At 39.0% G+C, this 22917-nt stretch overlaps 1 protein-coding gene across 1 annotated transcript in view; it reads left to right on the top strand.

Moving 5' to 3' along the window:
• Positions 1 to 22917, top strand: part of CUNH2orf73 (chromosome unknown C2orf73 homolog) — a 36267-nt gene that overhangs the window by 7283 nt on the left and 6067 nt on the right. Inside the window, exons 2-3 of the mRNA XM_027388225.2 lie at positions 4896 to 5103; positions 13829 to 13979. Coding sequence (XP_027244026.1) covers positions 4896 to 5103; positions 13829 to 13979 — 359 coding nt within the window. The remainder of the gene's footprint in view (positions 1 to 4895; positions 5104 to 13828; positions 13980 to 22917) is intronic.

A 22917-nucleotide genomic window follows, 5' to 3' on the forward strand; every position in this document is an offset into this window, starting at 1 on the left:
AAACTCAACTTGATCATAGTAGATAATCTTATTGATGTGCTTTTGAATTTTGTTGCAAAAATGTTTTATTGAGAATTTTTATTTTTGTGCCTGTGTTCATCAGATTGACCTATAATTTTCTTTCTTTTTTGTTAAATCTTTGTCTGCTTTTTGTCTTTTTTGTGCAAGAGCAATGTTGGCTTTAAGAAAAAGAATTTAGAATTTTTCCTGCCTTTTCTATTTTACAGAATAACGGGGGTGTTGAAGTCAGTTCTTCTTTGAAGTTCTTAAGAACTTTTGAGCTGTATCCAGATGTCACTGGGTTTTGTCAGTTGGGGGAATCTTTAATTATTGCTTATATCTTGTTGGTTGTTATGTTTCTAATTAAATTATTGCTCCATTTTATTTAACTTTGGTAGGTCACATATGTCTAGACTCCTCATCTATTTCTTTTAGATTTTTCCAGTTTAGTGGTATATAGACTTTTAAAGCATGTCTTTATGATTATTTGAATTTCTTCTATCTGTTATAGTGTTTCCCTTTTGATCTCTGATTTTATTAATTTGGGTCATCTCTTGGTTAATTTGGATAAGTGTGTTAATTAAATTTTGTTACTCTTTTCAAAGAACCAACTTTTTGGTTCTTTGATTCATTGCATTTTATAAATTTCTATTATTTTAATTTTCTCTTCCCATTATTCATTTTGGGTATTGTTTGCCTTTTTTCAAGGCCTTCTGACATACCATTAAATTACTAATATAAGATGTCCCCAGTTTTCTTTTCATGTGGGCACTTCTTTAGCACTGTAACTTCTTCATTGTGTCCCAATAGATTTTGGTATCTTTTTCCATTTTCATTCAATTTGAAGAATTTTAAAATTTCATTCTTGATTTCATCCTTGTTTAGCTTTCGTGAGTTTGTGTATCTCTTACAATCTCTAGTGTTGTTGACATCCAGCTTTATTCATTTGTCAGACAGAATGCAAGGTGTTATTTTAATATTTCTAAAGTTGTTAAAACATACTTTGTGCTCAAATATGTAGTCAACTTTGGAGAAAGTTCAATGGACATCTAAAAAGAAAATATGTTCTTTAATTGGGCATTGAATATTCTATAAATGTCTGTTAGATCGATTTGATTTATAATGTCGTTCAGAACTAGAGTTTCTCCACTTAGTTTTTGTCCATCTATTGATGAGAGTGCAGTATTGAAGTTACCTACTATCAATATGTTGGGGTCAGTTCATGATTTTAGGTTTAAAAGTGTTTCTTCTATGAAACATTATTGGGTGTCCCTGTGCTGGGTACATAAATGTTTAGAATTATAACATCCTCTTGGTGGATTTTTAAAATAGCCATGAAATGTTCATCTATCCCATTTCTGATGAGTTTTTGTTTGAAGTCTACTTGTCATATATTAGAATAGCTATGTCTATTTGTACTTAGTTCCATTTGCTAGGATTACCTTTTGCCACCCTTTTACCAAAAGGTGGTTAAGATTTCTATTGCTGTGAAGAGACACCATGACCATGGCAACTCTTATAAAGGAAAACATTTAATTGGAATGGCTTGCTTAGAGGTTCAGAGATTCAGTCCATTATCACGATGGCAGGGAGCATGGCAGCAGGCAGGAAAGTATGGTGCTGACTACATCTTTGTCAGAAGGCATCAGGAAATAGACTCAGGGTCCCACTGAGAAAAACTTAAGCAATACGACTTCAAAGCCCATCCCCACAGTAACACACTTCCTCCAACATGGTCACACCTACTCCAACAAGGCCACACCTCCTAACAGTGCCACTCCCTGTGACTTTATGGGGGCCAATTACATTCAAACTACCATAGGTAGTTCATTAATCATGAATGATGAAATGCATTTTTTAGAGAAAGAGGCAGTAAAAAGATGGATCCTGTTTTTTTAATCCAGTCTTTTATTCTGTATTTTTTGGAGGGGTTGGGGGATTGAGCATGACTGATAATTTTTCTGGGTATTATACTCTGGGCTGGCATCTGTAGTCTTTCAGAATGTGTAGAACACCAGTCTAGGGTCCTTCTTTCTTTCAAAGTCTCCATTGAAAAGTCAGTTGTTATTCCAACACCAGTGCCTTTATACGTCACTTGGCTTTCCTCTCTTGCAGCTTTTAATATAGTTTCTTTGTTCTGTGTATTTGGTGTTTTATTATGTGACACAATGACTTTCTTTTCTGGTCCTCTCTGGTGTTCTGTAACCCTCTTACACCTTAGTGAGCATCTTTTTTCTTAGATGTAGTACATTTTTTATGATTTTGTTAAGTTTCTGTACCTCTTTTCTGAGTCTCTTCTCATTCTTCTACAGCTAGCGGTTCACTTCCTGTAGGTTTCTAGCACCTGGCAGGGGGAGGGAAGCACCAAATGATCCTTTCACAGGGGTCACCTAAGACCATCAGAAAACACATGTATTTACATTGCAATTCATAACAGTAACAAAATTACAGTTATGAAGTAGCAATGAAAATGATTTTATGGTTGGGGGTCACCACAACATGAGGAACTTTATTAAGTGGTCACAGCATTAAGAAAGTTGAGAGCCACTGTTTTATACCTATTATCCATACATTTGCTTTTTTTGTAAATAGGGACCCAGAGTTTCTGCCTGTTGGATTTAACATTTTCTTAGACTGAGTTCCTCTACCTTGTCTTCAAGACCTGATACTCTCTCTTCCACATGATCCATGGGTTCAGCTTTCCTCTGAGCTTTTTGTTTGATTTCCTGAGATTTTCATTTTGTTTTCTTTCAGTTTTTTCTTCTTCAGAGATTCTACCTCCTTATTTATTCTCTTTTTGTATCTTGAATTGTTTTCATGGTTGCTCCAGCTATTTGTGTTTCCCAAGTCTTCATTTAGGCATTTATTCATATCTTCTTTGAGTTCCTTGGACATATTTATAATTGCTATTTTGAAATTATTTCCTTGTGCATTATTATGTGGATTTTAATTTCTGGAAAAGACATTCATGTTGTTTGTGAGTTTGCAATGGGATCTAGGTATCTGGAATTCAGTCATTGGTGGTGTTTCTTGATAGGGATATGTGGTCATTCTTGAGTGAGTATTTGGATCTCTGTTTGTTGTTACTTCAGTTTGTTGAGTTGTACACCAACTCAACGTTTCTTCATATTCAGTCTTGGGACCACTATGTGTTAATGTACAAATGGAGTGTTAGAAGTGACCCGAGTTCAATTAGATATAGGCACAACTTCTCAGCATAGGAGCAATTTAAGAGATTCTTGCCGCTGATCTTCAGGTACCTATGGAGTGCTTGCTGGATTTTTCAAGTGGCCTTGGAGTGGCAGAGGATGGAGTCACAATGAAAGTGAAAGGTACTCCATGGGGACAGAGCACAGGATGCCATACTATCCTCAGATAGAGGTGTACAAGGTTGAATCCAACCAAACTCCTAAGCATACTTGACCTACACTCTGGACATTCCCTTTTCTTAGGATATTTTCCTGCTCCCACAGCCCCTGAATACAGCTGCTTGCAGACTTATCTCTAGCTCAAAAAGTTTGACTTCCTTCTCTTATGCATCTTCCTCCCTCTGGCAGCTGCTAAGATTCAAGCTTGTCTTCCTCTTATTTTTTATTCAGACTCTCTTGGTCCTTGAGCTTAAAAAAGTTTCCCTCCTATGGGCTAGGAAGTAGTTTAAGCATATCTTTAATGTTTTTCTTTCAATAATGTATTTGAGATAGTAGCTCTAACTGGCCTAGATCTTGTGGTGTAGACCATGCTGGCCTTGACTTCCAAGAGATCCACCTGCCTCTGCCTGTGCTGGAATAACAGGTATGTGCCACCTCATCTAGTGATTTTTATTTTTATAACAGTATTAGAAGCAAAGAACACTGAGATTGAAATGACTGTTTCACCTGTACAGTGGTGTTTTCTGAAAACTATAAAGACAGTGAACATATGGTAATATGTTTTCCAAGTGAACTTTTAAAATTAAGTCAATATCTTTGTTCAGATGCTTGAACTATCTAGGCATAGACTGTAAAAGGAAGCCCTTAACATAGAAACATTTTAGCTTCATCTATATATCTTATGTCTCTCAGTCTTCTATCTATCATGTGTCTCTCAGTCAGTCATCTATCAATCATCCATTTATCAGTTTATCATCTATTGATCTATCATCTATCAATCTATCATCTATCACCTATCTGTCTGTTTGTCTATTGATCTATCTCTCTGTCTATCTTGTATGTGTTAATATGCACCTGTGGGATGGGTTAAATATGCCAGTGTGGGATTGGAAGTCAGAGGAGTATGTTCAGGTGCCTGTTCTACCATTTCCGGCCTTATTCCCTTGAGAAAAGTCTCTCACTGAACCTGGAGCTAGGCTGGCTGCCAGCAAGCCCCAGTGATCCTCCTGTCTCTACCTCCCACAGCCCTAGAGCTGCAGGCACTTGCATTCTCTGCTTTTTACATAGGTGCTGAGATTTGAACTCAGGTACGTGTGAGGCAAGCTCTTACCTGCTCTTGCCCATTCGGCTGTCACCCCAGTCTAACAAAGCTTTTTTAAAGATGTGTTCAAATTAGCATGTAACCTACCCACATGCTAAATACTCAGGATTTATAAGCATAAATCATGATTTATAAGCACAATCAAGTCACTACTCCTTACTCCAAGAAAATGAGAGTCTGTTCACTATACTAGTATGCCCTGATGAACAATCACTACTAATACAGACTACTTTATTTCCTACATGACTTAGAGGGAAAAGATACTCCAATGTCAAATTTTAATAGTGTAACCCTATATAAACCCTTAATAAAACCTAAATTGTCTTCACTAACTCTTGAAATATATTTATATTTTAACTCCCTTAATTATAACCAGTGAGATTCTTATTGTGATAAATGATTGACTACTTAATTATGTTTTTCAGACAGCATAAAATAGAAGATGCTGGTATAGCATGCATCACTGAAAAAAAGGAGGAAATCAAACATGAAAAAATTCCTGGAAAAATCACACAACACTTAAAACCAAGTGTGGACAGAAGACGTGTAAATTATGCTAAATTCATGCACACAAATATGAGACTATACAATGAGCCAGTTCCCTACATTGATAGTAAAGAACCAGCAAAGCAGGTTGGACAGATGTTTGTTATGTACAAATATAGAGTTAGACTCAAAAGCTGTTTTGCAGGACAATTTGATCACAGTCTATTTAAAGGACATGATATATCTCAGAGTAGTGCCATTGTAAGCAGTGGTTAAAGCAGTAATCTGGAGCTCTTCTGGCAGAGAACTGGGGCACCTAAGTTCTATTTGTGTGTATGGGAAGAATCCAAACCAGTCATCTTCTGAGAGCATCACATGCCTTCTCCATGAATACCTGTATGCTTTTATTTCACGATGTCTCAAAGTAAAAGATTTAAGAAAAACTTGCTAAGAATAAGCTAAATTTTATGTATATTCTTTAGTTTCTACAACAATTCTATGAGATGTTATTGGCACTATTTTACAGATAATACTCCAGTGTAGTTACAAAGTAAGCAGATATTATAGTCTTCTTTTTGGCCCCAGGACTACTGGTTTAGCCAAACCTCTCTCACTCTATATACAATAAATATAGTACATTATTTTTTTTTAAGTTGGGTTTGTTGAAGGATAGTTTGTTGTGCTCATCTCCTATTGCTGTTGTTATCTATTACAAGCTTCAGTACTGGCTTAAAGCCACACAGACCTACTTTCAGACAGTCCTGAAGTTTGGAAGACCCAAGTCAGTCTCACTGGCCCCTTGAATGGCTCTAAGGGAGAATCTGTACCCTGCCTTTCCCAGCTTGGAGAGGCTACCTTTATACCTCAGCTCATGACACCTTTCTCTTCAAAGCTTACAGGATCACACTTCAAGCCTTTCCTCCTGATGGCTATCCTGCCTTCCTCTTAGAAGGACCTGTAAGGTAACTGTGGGCCCATCCAGTACTTCGGGATAATCTCTCATCTCAAAACTCCTGCCTGCAGTGCCCCTTTCCAATGGGAAGCAACTATTCACACGTTCACAGATTAAGACGAGCAAATGTGGCTGATCAGAGCAACATTTTTCTGACTATGACATTTACACTGTAGATTTCACCTATTCCAGCGTATGTGTTACCCACCATAAGCCAGCTGTGGAATGATGCCTTTGCCTGCAAACTCCCGGAGCTTATGTGTGTACAACCTCTTTCCCCACTCCAGGATGACAATTACAAAACTGACCTGCTTCCATAATTTTACCATTTCTGGGGAGCCATACAAATTAATCTGTACAGTTTGTGGCTTAAAAAAAAAATCCTCTCAGAGCCAGGCAGGTGGCACACGTCTTTAATTCCAGCACTCGGGAGGCACAGGCAGGTGGATCTCTGTGAGTTCAAGACCAGCCTGGTCTATAAAGCTACACAGAGAACCCTGTCTCAAACAACAAAACAAAAAATCGTCTCAGAAAAAAAAAAAAGGATTTATAGTTTGTTCATAGGCTGCATTCTCATTTGTTTACCCTTCTGCCTCTGTGTGTTTTCTGACTCTGCACAAATAAGCTTCAATTTCCTTATCTATGGAGCAAAGATAGTAATCACCTCTCAGAGAGGTTTGTGTGTGTGTGTGAGAGAGAGAGGATTCATTGTGTGACAAAACATATCCTGGGGAGATGCAACACATAGATCTACTCACCGAAGATAAGGAACCCATGACACACCAAAGTGCAGATAACACCAAAGTCCAATTTAATGAGCCAATGAGAACCTGGGGTTATTTACAGGAGTGTAGGTGAGGGGTTACTTACAGGAGCAGAAATGACACAAAGTCAGCTTCATCAGCAAGGTCCACCCCAGCATGGCTCACAGCTCACAAAAGCTGGGAAACCTGGAGCACACCATGTAGCCTGCAGGCAGCTCAGCAGATTGGAGAGTGTCCTTTCCAAGTGACTCTGGTCTAACCTCTTCAGGCAGCTTGGTTGATTTCTGCTTCTTCCAGGCAGCTGGCCTGGTGTGAGCACCCACCCCACTCCCGCACCCCCAGCTTCCTTCCTTCTGAGAGGGACTCTCTTTGGCTGGGCTGTCTATTGCTTCCTCTGGCATGGAGGGACCTAGTAAATCTGGTCAGTTTCAGAGACTTCCTGAAGCTATTTTGAGTTATTTATCTAACTGCAGAATGGAATGTTTTAATCACAGAGGAAACTGCTACGCAACAGAGTTAAAGTAGATACTTTGATGGAGCACTTTTCTAGGTGCTAGGGATTCAGCCGTGAGCCAAATAAATGGGAGAAATGCCTTGATCTTAGGCTGCTTATATTCTAATGGAGGAATGAGCAACATAAGTAAACTAACTAGGATGTTGGATGGCATGGGCTTACATGAAAGACAGAAGGACTGTTGGCTGCAGAGTTGCAGTTTTATTTTTCCTTTAATTCCCCCTCTCTCTCTCTCTCTCTCTCTCTCTCTCTCTCTCTCTCTCTCTCTCTGTGTGTGTGTGTGTGTGTTGTGTGTGTGTGTGTGTGTGTGTGTGTGTAACTTACAAGAGTCTATTTTCTTCTCCCATTGAGTCCTGTGGGGACAACCTCAGGTCATCAGACTTAGTGGCAGGTGCATTTACCTGCTAAGCTATCTCACTGGCCCAGAGATGTGGTTTTAAATAGGTGATCAGAAAAAGTCTCATAAAGGTTTTGAATGAGGAAGTTGCCACCATATAGAACATTCATGATACACAAAGGAATCATGGTATAAGCAGTTGTTTTTAGTGCTAGAGTCTGCTCTGCACAGTTAGGGACTGAGGAGCCTACTGACAGCTGGTTTCTGTAGCAGGAGACCTAACATAGTGTTGGATCACAGATGCTGTTCACCATCTGCCTCTGCATTGCTGATAGCAGTGTCTCATGTATGTGTTTTCCAGCATGCCATTTGTGCCGTCTGAATGGTCTCAGACTCCTCACCCTGTTCCACTTCTCTCCCCTCTCTGGTTAGGCGGAGTTCTGCTTTCACACAAATTGAGAGTGTTTGGGGGACCCTGCAACTGATGCCATCTACTGTTCCTATGTTAACAGTGACTGAGTGCTAGCTCAGAGTTGAATCTAACTCATCCTACACACACACACACACACACACACACACACACACACACACACACACACACAGTGAAAACACTAAGAGAATGAAGCTGGGTCAGAAAAATAGAAAGAAGGAAAGCAGAAGCTTGAAAAAGTAATCCCAAATAATGTACTCTAGTTTACAAGTATTGTGAAAAACAAGAACAAATGTTAGGACGTGCTATCAGCAAAGCGAGCTGGCAAGTGCAGTATACTCATTCTCAGTGCTAGACCAGTAAGAGCCGGGCAAAGAAAGCCTGAAATTGAATAAAGCACAGATGAAAGAGAAGCCCCACAGTTAAGGAGGGATTGGCAGGCACAGGGAAGGGAACGTTTATATTTCAAAAACAAAAAAGAAAAGCAACAATGAACTTGCAAATGCCCTAATTTCCAAGAAGCTAAAAAATAATCATTTTATTTCACATGTATGTAAACTTCATTCTTTTATTCAACATGACATTTCTTTTTAAAAGTTAGCATAATTAAAATGTAATAATGTTGACTTTAAAATAAAATCAAGCTGCCTAAATATTTAACTGCTATCTAATAGTATGGTAGTATACCTAAGCACTGGCTGCTTGATTGCATGTTTGGCTGGTTAGTTTGGTAGGGCCCCTGTGTAGATAGTGTCTCCCTATGTAGATAGCCCAGGACTTGAACCTGAAATCCTCCTGCATCAGACTTCTGAGTGCTGGAATTACAGGTGTGTCATCAAACCTGGCATTTACTTTTGTTGGTTTACAAAATCTTTAAATAAAAGGATCATATATACATTTCTACCTAAAAACATAACATTGTGGGGGCTAGAAGAAGTAAAACTAGTTTGTTGCTGTTGTTTGTTTTGCTTTTTCTTTAAGTAGAGTTAGTCTAATAACAGGAAAACTCTATTTTTAATTTCTAAGTATTGATACTTTCAAGTAGACTACACTTGCTGACTATTCTCCAAAGTGTAGTTTCAGAACACTAACACTTGTTCATCTGCTTGAAAAAATACGTTTCTAAAGTCAAGTCAAAGGCTTATTTTTAAATACCTTTTTCAGAGTCATAGTTGACACTAGCATTAAAAGTTCTGAGAAATCCTGTGACAAGTGTTTTAAATTTGAAAATGCTCACCAGTTCCCAGATAGCTTTATCTATGGGAACTCCTTCTGCATAACATCTATTAATAAACATGTCAGAGAACTGGTGTGCCACAGAACACAATTTAGAAGCGACTGCTATAGGAGACATTAAGAGTTGCTTTTAAAAAGCTGTTTTTCCACATCCCTGGTATCTACAGTTTGAGAACATTGTAACTCAAATGACCTTGGCTGCCTAGTGTGTATGATAAAACTTCCATTTTTTTAAAGACACTGAGTTCTACAATTAAATTCCATGGTATCTGTAAGGCTTTGTCAGAAATCCATGTCCTTAAGAATCCCCAGAATATGATGGTGGAGGTGGTGGTGGTGGTTTTGTTGTTTTAGATAGGAAATTGCTGTGTAGCTCTGTCTGTCTGTCTGTCTGTCTGTCTGTCTGTCTGTCTGTCTGTCCTTGAAGTCACAGAGATCTGCCTGGCTCTGCCTCCCGACTACTGGGATTAAAGGCGTGCACCAGCACAACCTGCTGCACCTGGCTTCTGTCACCACCAGTGGTCTTAGCCAGGCCGCCATGACTGCAGCTCTGTTCTAGGCCTACCACCTCTCCCATTCACCTAACTAATTCCTCTAGAATGTTCTTCTTGCTTTTACCACTTACTGTCTGAGGAATATCCCATGGTTTACCAAGAGAATAGAAGATAGTAATGTTTACTAAAATATATCTGAAAGCATGGTTTATAAGAATATATAACATATATTAACAGAGTATTTTGTAATAGTAACTTCCTTACCCTGACTTCTAAATGCAACCATTGGACCTGTATGGTGACAATCAAGTTTTCCAGGGTCAGAGGGTTAGAGAGATACTTACCATCAAGAATATGTTGGCATTTCCCAGAAATGGAGCCCCAGATACTAGCATCCTGGGGCATAAGATGAGAAAGGCTTTAGACTAAGAGAGAGAACTTCCTTTTAGAGCTCAAAGCTTCAAATGAGGAACAACTCTCTCAGGCAGTGCCCCCTTGACAATCTGCAAAACATAACCTGCCCTCCAAAGCCTAGACAAAGCTATCACACACTGCAACATTTCCCAGTTAGGTTTATTTTGCCATAAAATAATTCTATGCCAAAGCCAATCAATTCAACGTTAGGAAGAGTGACTTTTTCTATTAGCCTTTCACCTAAGTGAGTGAGGTAAAATGGCAGTGAGCCTCTATTTCATTAATCTTATAATGTCTTGTGAAAAAATACCTGGACCAAAAGGCATGCGCACATGCATAGGTGCATACATGCTCTCATGACCACACTTATCAGGTATGGGAAGAGTGTCCGAAACAGGCAAGTAATGAGGGTACCACTGAAGAGAATATGCATTTAGTGGTTAATAATCTTGAAAGCACTCTAACTATAGAGTCTTAATTTACCAATAAGATATTAGGAAGAAGTGTTCATTATTTCCTCTATATTTATGAAATTAGATGGTTTTGATAAAAACTCTTAAGGAATTTTGCTAGAAGGTGAACTCAATATCTCTGCTTGCACTGTGCTCTAGGGATAAACATGAAAGCCCTGGACATTCCCTAATGGCTCCTTTGCCCAGAGTCATTTTCCATTACCTGAGTACTAGCAAAGTAAGTTTCTGCTCACCGAAAGTAGATGATATAAGTATCTGCCTTACAATATTTTTGAAGGAAAACTTCCTCAGGGTAGCTGCAGTTATGTTTTCAAAGGATGTCTCCTCTAAAATGAATGTTGAAACTTAAATGTCACTGTCAGTGTTGAGGGGTGAGACCCATGGCCTTCATGGATAGGCTCAGTTCTATCATGAAGGGCAAGGCTGGCCTTCTCGGCCTCTCTTTCACCTGGCTGTCTTCTTCTCGTACTTCATAGGCTCCAGAATTGAAAGCCAATAAACTTACATACATTATAAATGACTCCGTCCATGATGGTCCAGCTACACAGACTAAGACATTTAGTGCTTCGAGGTGATGTGGGTAGCCTGTGCTTATCTGCCTTAGCCTTCTACATGTTGGAAATAACCACAGAGCAAAGACTTTAGGGCACATGCAGATGGGTGGCTGCTGGCTGTCAGCTAGTGCTGTACCGAGAGTTGCTTCTCCCTGCCCTTTTCTCATCTGTAAAGGAGGCACCTGCCTCAGAATTGGGCTTAAAGCAAGTAAAAAAGGCATATACAGTCTAGAGTTTGGGCATACTAAGTGCTGTCATAATTATGGGTTGGAGGAGAAAACAGGAAGTCCAAGACCAGTAGCAAATGACTATTTTTAGCCAGATAGTGAAAAGACACCATCTGTAATCCTTTCTTAAGACCTTAAAAATCTATGTTTTAGCTAATCCGGGAAGTATACATTAGTCAATTTCAGTCTGTTGTCCTGAATTTCCTAGTTCCTTGGTTTCTGTGAAATATGTTTACATTGCCCATCATTTCGTTACTCTTGGCTGTAAGTTGTTGACCTAAAACTGGTGCTGATTTTAATAAACTGAGATCTGTTTCCCTCGTGTCCTGTTCAGTTCTTGATCCTCTAGTATATGTGCATCCCATCCTTTGCAGTCTAAGAACACCTATAAACAAACCACCTGGCCCTCAGGAGCTATGACTTCAGCTTGGAACAGTGCTCCCATCCATATGATTCTACTTTCTTGAGTTTTTGCTTCCTGTCACCTGAAAATATTGTTGCTGTCTTCTGCATTTTCACAATTTTATTCTATTTCTAAACTTCTCAGCAGTATCCATCAAATTGATCCCGTTAGACTTCTTTCACACATGCTTGTCTTTTTAGAAGCTAAGCTTATTTGAGAGTGGACTCCTGTGCAGCTACAGGGGATGGGCCTAAGAATGCCTCTTCCTTTGTATCAGTGGAGCCTTGATTGTCAAAATTAATTACAATTACATATTAATTCTTTTTAAATCATAGACATCCTTACTATAGACTCATAGCTGATTTTTGAAGACATTTATTTTTATTATTTGTATGTATGATCAGGTTAGTGTGCCACAGTGCAACTTTCAGGAGCCAATTCTATCACTCCACTGTGGGTTTTGGGGATCAAACTTGGTTTGACAGGGATGCTTGGTTTCCTAAGTCACAACCAAAAGTGACTTATGAAAGAGTTTATTTTGGCTTATAATCCCAGAGAGATAAAAGCCACTTGTGGGTAGGAAAGCAGGGCAGCAAGTGGCAGGAATGGTAGCAGGAGCAAGAAGCTGAGAGCCCACATCTTCAAAGGCAAGCACTAAGCAGAGAGAACAAACAGAAGTATGAGGCTTTAAACTCTCAAAGCCCACTTCTGGTCAGACAGTGCCTCCTAAACCTCCCCAAATAGCACCACCAATTGGGGATCAACTATTCAAATTCCTGAGCCTGTGTTAGACATTTTTCTCTTAAACTGCCATACTTTGCAAGTGTTTTCACCTGCCAAACTGTCTCACCAAGCCAACATTTAATTTCTTACACTCAAGAGCATGTTGAACCCTAATCAGATCCCAAACTTCCAGGAGTGGAGTTGCCTTCCTCCAAGGCCTCTCCTCCTCAATTACACAGTTTTAGTGATTTCATCAGAGTTGACTAACAGTTCATTGCTGTCTCTATTTCTAAGGGTTGAATGGTCATAGATGCTAAGAAACCATCAGTTTTTCACAAAGCATTGAGTACTGACATTTCAGGAACATTGGAGATAGTTTTCCCTAGGGCAGTTTTTTTTTTTTAGGAAAAAATTTACAGGTTTATGAATTATAAATAAATGTGAGTTGTGCTCTATTTCATTGTGACATGAAACAGAAGAGAAAGCAGCAAAATATAATGACTATTCTGAAATAATCATAACAAACATTTCATCACAGCTGTGTTTCACTTTTATATGTGTATAGCATGATATGCTCTTGTAGGATTTAAAATGTATTCCATGATGTGGGGGTGGGTTATGGACTAATAACTTTGCAAAATATCATTTTAGACAATACATTGTTTTGCTATAATAAAAAAGCATAGAACATAATTTTTAAATTAAAGCATGTTTAACTTACGTGTGCATAGTCTAAAAATAAAATAATATAAATATAAGAAAAAATGTAACTACCATATTAATATTTATGGCTCTATTACTAGAAGATAGTGTAATAATCGAGTGGGTATATTTTAGCTAAAACATATGTCTATTTTTAGATACCATTTACAAGCTAGTGTCCTTATGAAAACATTTACTTCTATATTTAAGAATCCTGGGGGACCGTCTCAGTAAAGTGCTCACTGTTACCATGAGAACCTGAGCTTAGATCCCCAAGATGGGAATGCATATAATCCCAGCACTGGGGGTGAGGACAGGAAAGGGATAGGAGGAGGCAGATATGAGCAGACTCTGGAAGCTCACTAGCCAACCAGCATAACAGTATCAGTGAGCTCCAGGTTCAGTGGTAGACCCATGCTCAATAAACAAAATGGAATCGCAACTGAGGAAGACACCAATGTCATACTCTCCACATGCGTACACATGTACTCATACAGACAGACACACACACCATACACACAAAATGTGAATATTTTAATTCTAGGCTAATCCCTTGTTAAATCCAGTCACAATATTCATAGACTTTAAACAACAAGTGAAAATTTCCATCATGATTTGACAGTGCATTTCCATTTCTTTTTCTGTGAAGAAACAATGGTGGTTACAAAGTGAAGAAGCAGAACCTGTCTCCCAACCACCTTATGACACCAAGAGTACTCAGAGGAGTGATTTTCAAAAGCCAGCATGCCCACTGGTTTTGCCAGTCAAACACAAGATGCAAAAGCCTTCTTGTGGAATAGGTAAGGTCAGCCATGGTAAGAAAAAATTATTACTCATTTTCCTGCTTTTGAATTAAGGCATATTATATGCGTGGGCACCTTCTGAGAAAATGACTTCTCTGCAGGAGTTGAAAATACATGGACAACATAGAGAGCCCTCTAAAAAGCTGTTATTCCTTCCCAGTGGATAGCGTCTCTCCAGACACTGTCCTGATCATTAGTTACACCAGCTTCAAAGTCAGAAACTTAGGAACACTCTGCTCAGTTTTGCCACCAAATTCTAAAAACTGTAACTATTTAAATAACATCTAACCCTATATAACAGAATCTAAAAGTATACTCTGAGGGGCACTGATTATTGTGGATGTAGAATGTCCCTTATCATAAGATGATCTCCAGGAAGTGATGTATTTGTAGGACCGTTAGGATGTAGATGCCCCACCCCTTGGGGACCCCACCCAACTTCTTGTTCTCTGTCTGCCTCAAACATCTGCCGCCGTGCCTTCCTGGCCATGCTGGACTCTATTCCTCTGGGACTGTAAACCAAAATGAATCCTTTTCTCTTAAGTTGCTTTAAGAGCATTTTGTCACAGCAACAGAAAAAGAAACCAAGATGCTAATTGTTAGTGATCTTTATAGATAGTGCTCAAAAAAGAATAGTTAATTAAGTTTTATGAAACATGATTTTTAAAGTTAAATAAAAAATTTAACCTATGGAATATCCTTAGTCTAAGAATAAGCATAATGATTTCCAAAGCGTATTTCCTTATTTTTTTTTAATCATCTCATTCTGATTTTTGGATCGTCTCACAATTAGTGATTAAAATACATAACTTAGGAAATACTATTACAGATTACTAAATACTTTTAGATCTAGGATGATTTTGCCTGACAATGTCATTATAGTAAACTGAGTCACACTGTATTAAAACCGGAAAGTTAATAAGGATCAACAAAGGATTCCTTTTAGAGATCAGTAGTGCTCTGACTCTGTGATTTGGTCAGTCCAGTTGAAGATACAAAGGTTAGCTAGGCCAAAGATCACAGCATTAGAAAATTTTAAAAAAGCCCTTTCCGCTGACCGATCTACAACGAGAGCCCTCATCCAGTGTCGGATGGAAGCAGAGACAGACATCCACAGATATACACTGAGCTGAAATCTGGAATTTAGTTGAAGAGAGGAAGGAATGAAGAGCGAAGGGGTCTGTACCAGGTTGGAGAAACCCACAGGAACAGTTGGCCTTAACAAGGGAGAGCACATCGATCCCTGATGCTGTCTGGGAGGCCAGTACAAGACTGATCCAGACCCCTGAACATGGATATCAATAAGGAGGCCTCTGCACTCCAGGAAGCCTCTGGTGGTGGATTAGTATTTTTCCCTGGTGTAAGAAGGGACTTTGAGAGCCCATCCCACGTGAAGGGTTACACTCTGGCCCTGGACACATGGGGAAGGGCCCAGGCCCAGCACAGGAAGATTTGGTGGACTTTGCAGAGCCCCTGTTGAGGGCCCTACCCTGCCTGGGGAGTGGTGGGTGGATGGGGTGGGGGGTAGGTTGGGGTGGGGGAGGAGGGATGGGGGTGAGGGGAGGGAGAGGGAGAAGGGACTTACATGTGAAACAAACCTGTTCCCTAACTTGAACTAATAAATAATAATAAAAAAATGCAGCATGATTCCCAGTCCAGGGTAGGGGTTCATGAAAAGGGCTAAGTAGTATGAACATGGCCTCTCCTTCAGAAAGAAAAGTTCTGCTTCTGACTCATGATGTAGAGTACAGACAGCTACATTTCTGCCTCCTAAGACTCTAGGAAATAGTAGCAGAGAAACAAGCGATAAAGATGAAGCAAATGGACCTAAATTTTTTATGGGGTTCATGGGAGAAAGAATGGAGCCTACTGATGGGCCAAAGAGAATAAAGAAGCAACACCTAAAAAGAAATGCAGAAAAAATAAAGCGGATCTTTATAATGGAACCTCAGGCATGTCAGCAGACACAGGAGAGGACAAGAATGAAGACAATAGGAGGGCGTTACTATGTCAGGCTTTCCCACACAGCAGTTTCTACCCTGTCTTAACATTAACTACTAAAGAACCAGGCATGATGGCATACGCCTTTAATACTAAAAATTAAATTATCTAACATGAAGATAAGTAAGAGGAAAGTGCACACATTTTTAAAAGCACGTTCTGTGGGACAAGGAGCTTCATAAGGAAACGAAAATTCAGTGACATATAATTGAGCCCCTGTGTCCTGACTTTGACAGAGTTGCAAACTGTGAAGACATGAAAAGGCAAAGGGGCTTACTTGGTCCAGGCCAGCTAACTGGCTGGAGAAGCTACTAACTGGTAGAGAAGGGTCAGGTTAATGGGACTGCCCTGTACAGATGCCCTTCAAGGTCCCATTTCCCTGGAGTGACAGTGAGATGAGACTTTCCTTCTGGTAGACAAAAGGGCCTCTTTTACATTGGAATCTCATCTCATGCTGCATACGATCATTTTTTTAATTTTCTAATGCTGTGATCTTCGACCTAGCTAACCTTTGTATCTTCAACTGGACTGACCAAATCAAAGTCAGGGCACTGCTGATCTCTAAAAGGAATTCTTTGTTGACCCTTATTAGCATCACGGTTTTAATACAGCGTGATTCAGTTTACTATAATGACCTTGTCAGATAAAATCATTTTAGACCTGAAAATATTTAATAATCTGTATAAGGAAGCTCAGAATGTTTTTCTTGCATCCATTCATACGACACTGAAGGTTTCATGATGGCATTTGTCTAATCAGTCTCTTTCACTCCCCCTCCTCCCTCTGCTCTCCTCCGGGCCAGTTCCCTTTCTCCTAGATAGTCCTCACCTTTTGCTTTCAACCACTCTATTACCTTCTCCACTCCGTCCGTAAGATCTCTCCTTTCATGATCCCCTTTCTAATTTTATGATCTACATATACACGAATAATCATTTCATGTACATAAAATTTAAATCTGGGTTCCCCGTGTGAAAGAAAGCATGCAGTATTTGTGGTTCTCATTTTGGCTTGCTTCACTTAATGATTCTTTTCCTGAAAATGTCATGATTTCATTTTTCTTTGTGGCTGCATAATATTCCTTTGTGTGTATGTACCACACCTTCATCATCCATTCATCTGTAGATAGCTAGACAAGTTCTATTATTTCCTGATTATTATGAACATGCAGCGATAAACATGGGTATGCAACTATGTCCGTGGTGTACTGATTTAGAGAACTCTGGGTAAATGCCCAAGTGTGGTACAGCTGGGTCATATGACAGCTCCATTTTTAATTTTCCTGATACATCCATACTAATCTCCATACCATCTATTGTTTTTCAGGTTCTATTAACAATAATCAATATATTAGAGTAGCATATTTCAGCATGTCACCTTCAGCTAGCACAGAGTTTTAGTAGCCTGCTGGAGGCCATACAGCAGAGGACTGGCTCAGCAGGTAGCTGCTTCCAGTGTCTTGTGCTCTTAGCTAACACTCTGCTCAGCCTCTGAAATGGTAAGGAAATCTCCCTATAAAGGCAATGGAAGCGCACACTGAGTGTAGCCGGGGCTGAAGGAAAGGACACACACCTGCATGTCATCAAATAGCAAAACAAGTTATGAAGAGAAGATTGTCAGACTTTCTACACAAAAACAAGAAAAGTGTCACCGTTTCACAAACAAGCCATGTGAAGTCAAGCATCTGTGATGCACATACCCAGTGAGTTCTTATCTGTAGATTCTCAGGGGAAATCATAACCTCGTGGGTTTCAGTGGTGTAGGTACTAGAACACTTTTTCCAGTGGCATAGGGCACTGAGCTTACTAAGAAAAAAAAAACAGAGTTCTCTTTGGCTCCTAAGTGAACAAAAACATTATAATTAGATAATATTGTAGGATTGTCACTAGAACTAAGTAAAATGACATTTGAAGTTCTACCACAGCATTTTATATAATAATAATTAATAATAATAATAATAATAATAATAATAATAATAAATGGTGGGCATTTGAGTCAATAATCATTGATTGTACTGTTAGGTACTGGACTAGAGTTTAGATTTAAAAACCTGTCATATTCTCTCTGTGTGTGTGTGTTCTATGTGTATATGTGTTCTGTGTATGTGTGTGTGTTCTGTGTGTGTATGTGTTCTGTGTATGTGTGTGTGTTCTTTCTCTGTATGTATTCTGTGTGTGTATGTGTCCCCTCTCCCTCTTCTATTGTTATTTCCTATTACTGAGTTCATTATTATATGCTAAGGTGTAGTGTAGTGATCAAACTCAATAAATAGTTTGAGTAACAAAATGAATATGCAGTCAAATGTTAAACTACTGACTACACCTCCTTAGATGAATATTACATATTACTCAATACATGTAATTCAAAATTGTAATATAATTTAACCTAATTTAAACTAACACAGTAAAAGCTCCAGCGTTGTCCTGAAACAATTCCTATGCAAGTAGTGTTTTGATGTTAGATTAATTTTTAAAAAAAAAAATGACTACAACGTTTTAGACTGTGTAAAACTTCAGCTGTGTACCAGCCTTTTACAGCATACAAACTAAACCAGCATGGACTAAGGCCAGTGAAAAACAATCTCACATCATTCAGTTCCCTCAGCCCACTCACTGTGCCTCCTTATTGGCATTTCAGCAATGTTATCTTGTGCTGACAGTGAAACACACAGTTCCCTGGCTGCCACCCACAGGCAGTGAACCAATGGCTCTGCTTCGTCATGTCTGAGTCCCAGTAAGAACCATGAATTTTTTGGACTTGTATCATTAAACTTTGTAATTTGGAGAAGCTGATCCAATTAGTAAAAGGTGGCATTTTAAACTGACACAAAGCCTTGGCTGCTAACCTGATACTTTTTGTATTTTAATGTTCTTTTGAGTTACAGATTCAGACCCAGTGGTAAAATTACTTTCCTAAGATGGAGTCTAGATTGTTGTTTTTTTTGTTGTGTTTTTTTTTTTTTTTTGCTCTAAGCTGTATGCTTTCTTGCTGCATTTATTTCTTTGTTTATTTATTTATTTATTTAAATCTGGCATATGGGGTATCTTAATTACCTTTCTGGTGCTGTAAACAGAAATCACAACCAAAGCAACTTATGGAAGAATTTGTCTTAGTCTCAGAAGGTGAGTCAATGGCCATCATAGAGGGGAGCACAGCAGCTGGCAGTCAGGCATGGCACTGGAGCAGCAGCTGAGAATTTACATGTTGAGACTACCACCACAAGGCTGAGAAAGAGTTCAGCTTCTGGCATCCATATCCCTCACTCATAACCTGTAACATCAGCACCTGTGGAATCTGAAATCCTTCTCTGGCCTCCATAGACACCAGAAGACATATATCCACACACACACTCACACATACACATACATACATACATACATACATACATACATACATATGTACATACAAACATGCACACACATAATATATACACATACACACATACATGCATACAAACATCACACACATACACATACATACACAAGTATACACATGCACACACATACAGATATACATAATATACATGCATACATGCATACAAATGCCACACACATATACATACATACACACTCACACTGGTGCACACATACATACACACACTGACATACAAACACACACATATACACACACAAATAAAAGTAAAATATCCAAAATACATTATGAGAGCTACAGTTTTTAGAATTGTGATATTTTTATGTAGGACTCAAATGAATTATAATGAGAAGAGTACTGTTTCCAAGAAGAAAATATTTACTGATGTTTTCTTTTCCTTTTTTTTTTTTGATGTTTTCTAAGTAGACATAAAAAGTTAAGAAATGTTCTCAATTAAAACTACTAAGTTACAGCCGGGTGGTCATGGTGCATGTCCTTTTTTCCACTCTTTTTCTCCATCATTTTTTAAAATTTATTTTACATACCAAGTATAGTTTCCCTGCCCTCCTCTCTTCCTGTTCCCTTCCCCCACCTCTCTTCTACCTTTCCGCCCCATCTACTCCTCATTCAGATGGTTAAGGCCTCCCATGGCAATCAACAAAGCATGGCATATCAAGTTGAGGCAGGACCAAGCTCCTTCCCCTCTCCATGAAGGCTGGATAAGGCATTCCACCACAGGGAATAGGTTCCAAAGAGCCAGCTCATGCATCAGGGACAGGTCCTGGTCCCACTGCTAGGAGCCCAAAAAAAGACCAAGTTACCCAACTGTCACCCAGATGCAGAGGGCCTAGGTCAGTCCCATGCTGACTAGCCATCCAGAGTCCGTGAGCTCCCACAAGTTCAGGTAAGCTGTCTCTGTGGGTTCTCTGGTCATGGTCTTTGCCTCCCCCACCTGCTTTGCTCATATAATCCCTCCTCCATCTCTTCAACTGGATTCCTGTAGCTCAGCCCAGTGCTGGGCTGTGGTTCTCTGCATCTGCTTCCATTAGGTACTGGATGAAGGCTCTATAATCACAATTAGGGTAGTCACCAATCTGATTACAGGGGAAGGCCAGTTCAGGCCCCCTCTCCACTATTGCTAGGAGTCTTAGCTGGGGTCATCCTTGTCGGTTCCTGGGAGTTTCCCTGGAACCAGGTTTCTCCCTAACCCCATAATGCCCCCTTCTATCAAGATATCTCTTTCATTACTCTCCCCCTCTGTCCTGCCCTCAACTTGACCAACCTGATCCCTCATGTACCATATCCCATCTCCTCTACTCCCCCACCCCTAGTTTACCCAGGACATCTCATCTATTTCCTTTTCCCAGGGAGATCTTAGGGTCCTCCTTTGTTACCTGGTTTCTCTGGGGGAGTAGGAGTTGGGAGGATTGTAGCCTAGCTATCCATTGCTTTACATCTAATAACCAATTATGAGTGAGTACACACTGTGTTTGTCATTCTGGGTATGGGTACCTCACTCAGGATGTTTTCTTTTTTTCTATTCCATCCATTTGCCTGCAAATTTCATGATGTCATTGCTTTTTTCCACTGAGTAATACTCCATTGTGTAGATATACCACATTGTCTTTATCCATTCTTTGGTTGAAGGACATCTAGGTTGACTCCAGCTTCTGGCTTTTACAAATAATGCTGCTATCAGCATAGTTGAGCAAGTATCCTTGTGGTATGTTTGATTATCCTTTGGGTATATGCCCAAGAGTGGTATCACTGGGTCTTGAGGTAGATTGATTCCTAATTTTCTGAGAAACTGCCATACTGATTCCCAAAGTTGCTGTACAAGTTCTCACTCCCACCAGCCTTGGAGGAGTGTTCCCCTTACTCCACATTGTCTCCAGCATAAGCTGTCATTGGTGTTTTTGATCTTAACCATTTTGACAGGTGTAAGATGGTATCTCAGAGTCATTTTGATTTACATTTCCCTATTAGCTAAAGATGTTAAACACTTCTTCAGTCTCAAATTCTCCCAACTGAGCTATTTCTATGCCATGCTTGTAGAACACTTCTTTAAGTGCAGTCATTAGAAATTCTGTTGAGAATTCTCTGTTTAAATCTCATTAGATGCTAGAAAATGTCTTTGACAAAATTCAACACCCCTTCATGATAAAAAGTCTTTGAGAGATCATGGATACAATCTAAACACAGGGTCAGGAACATACATATACATAGTAAAGGCAATATATGACAAGCCAATAGCCAACATCAAATTAAATGGAGAGACACTCAAAGCAATTCCAGTGAAATCAGGAACAAGACAAGGCTGTCCACTCTCTCCATATGTATTCAATATTCAATACAGTAATTACAGATCTAACTAGAATCATAAGACAACTAAAGGAGATCAACAGAATACAAATTGTAAAGGAAGAAGTCAAAGTATTGATATTTGAAGATATGATAATATATGTAAGTGACCCCCAAAAACTCTATCAGGGAATTCCTACAGCCAATAAACACCTTCAGCAAAGTGGTTGGATGTAAGATTAACTAAAAAAAAATCAGTAGCCCTCCTGTACACAAACAATAAATGAGCTGAAAAAGAAATTAGGGAAACAACACCCTTCATAGTAGCCACAAATAATATAAAATTTCTTAGTGTAACTCTAACCAAGCAAGTGAAAGACCTATATGGCAAGAACTTTAAGTCTTTGAAGAAGATATCAGAAGATGGAAAGATCTCCCATGCTCATGGATTGGTAGGATTAACTTAGTAAAAAATTGGCCATCTTATCAAAAGCAATCTACAGACTCAACACAATTCCCGTCAAAATTCCATGACAATCCTTTACAAACCTTGAAACGACAATACTCAATTTCATATGAAAAACAAACAAACAAAAAACAGTATAGCTAGAACAATCCTATACAATGAAAATCTCTGGAGGTATCACCATTCCTGATTTTCAAGCTGTACTACAAAGATGTAGTAACAAAAAACAGCATGGTATTAGCATAAAAACAGACAGGTTGATCAATGGAACAAAATTGAAGACCCTGGCATAAATCAAGATATCTATGGACACCTGATTATTTTTTTTAAAATAAGCCAGAAATATACAATAAAAAAAGAAAGCATCTTCAGCAAATGGTGCTAGTCTAACCGGATGTCATCATATACAGGAATAGAAATAGATCCATATCTATCGACCTGTATAAAACTCAAGTCCAAGTAGATTAAAGACACACACACACACACACACACACACACACACACACACACACACACACACCATATAGACTGAATCTGACATAAGGGAAAGTGGGGAATAGCCTTGAATGAAAGGGCACAGGAGACAACTTCCTGAACAGAACATTAATTATGCTGGCACTAATATCAACAATTAATAAATGGGCCTTTATGAAACTGAAAATCTTCATCTTCTGTAAGGTAAAAGACATTGTCAAAAGGATAAAACCAAAGAGTACTGATATTTTTTCTGTCAGCTTAGAGACTTCACATGAATCTACTGATATTTTAATTACCATCTTTGGCCCCACAGACTGGAAA

Source organism: Cricetulus griseus (assembly GCF_003668045.3).
Source record: "Cricetulus griseus strain 17A/GY chromosome 1 unlocalized genomic scaffold, alternate assembly CriGri-PICRH-1.0 chr1_1, whole genome shotgun sequence".
NCBI classification, from domain to species: Eukaryota; Metazoa; Chordata; class Mammalia; order Rodentia; family Cricetidae; genus Cricetulus; species Cricetulus griseus.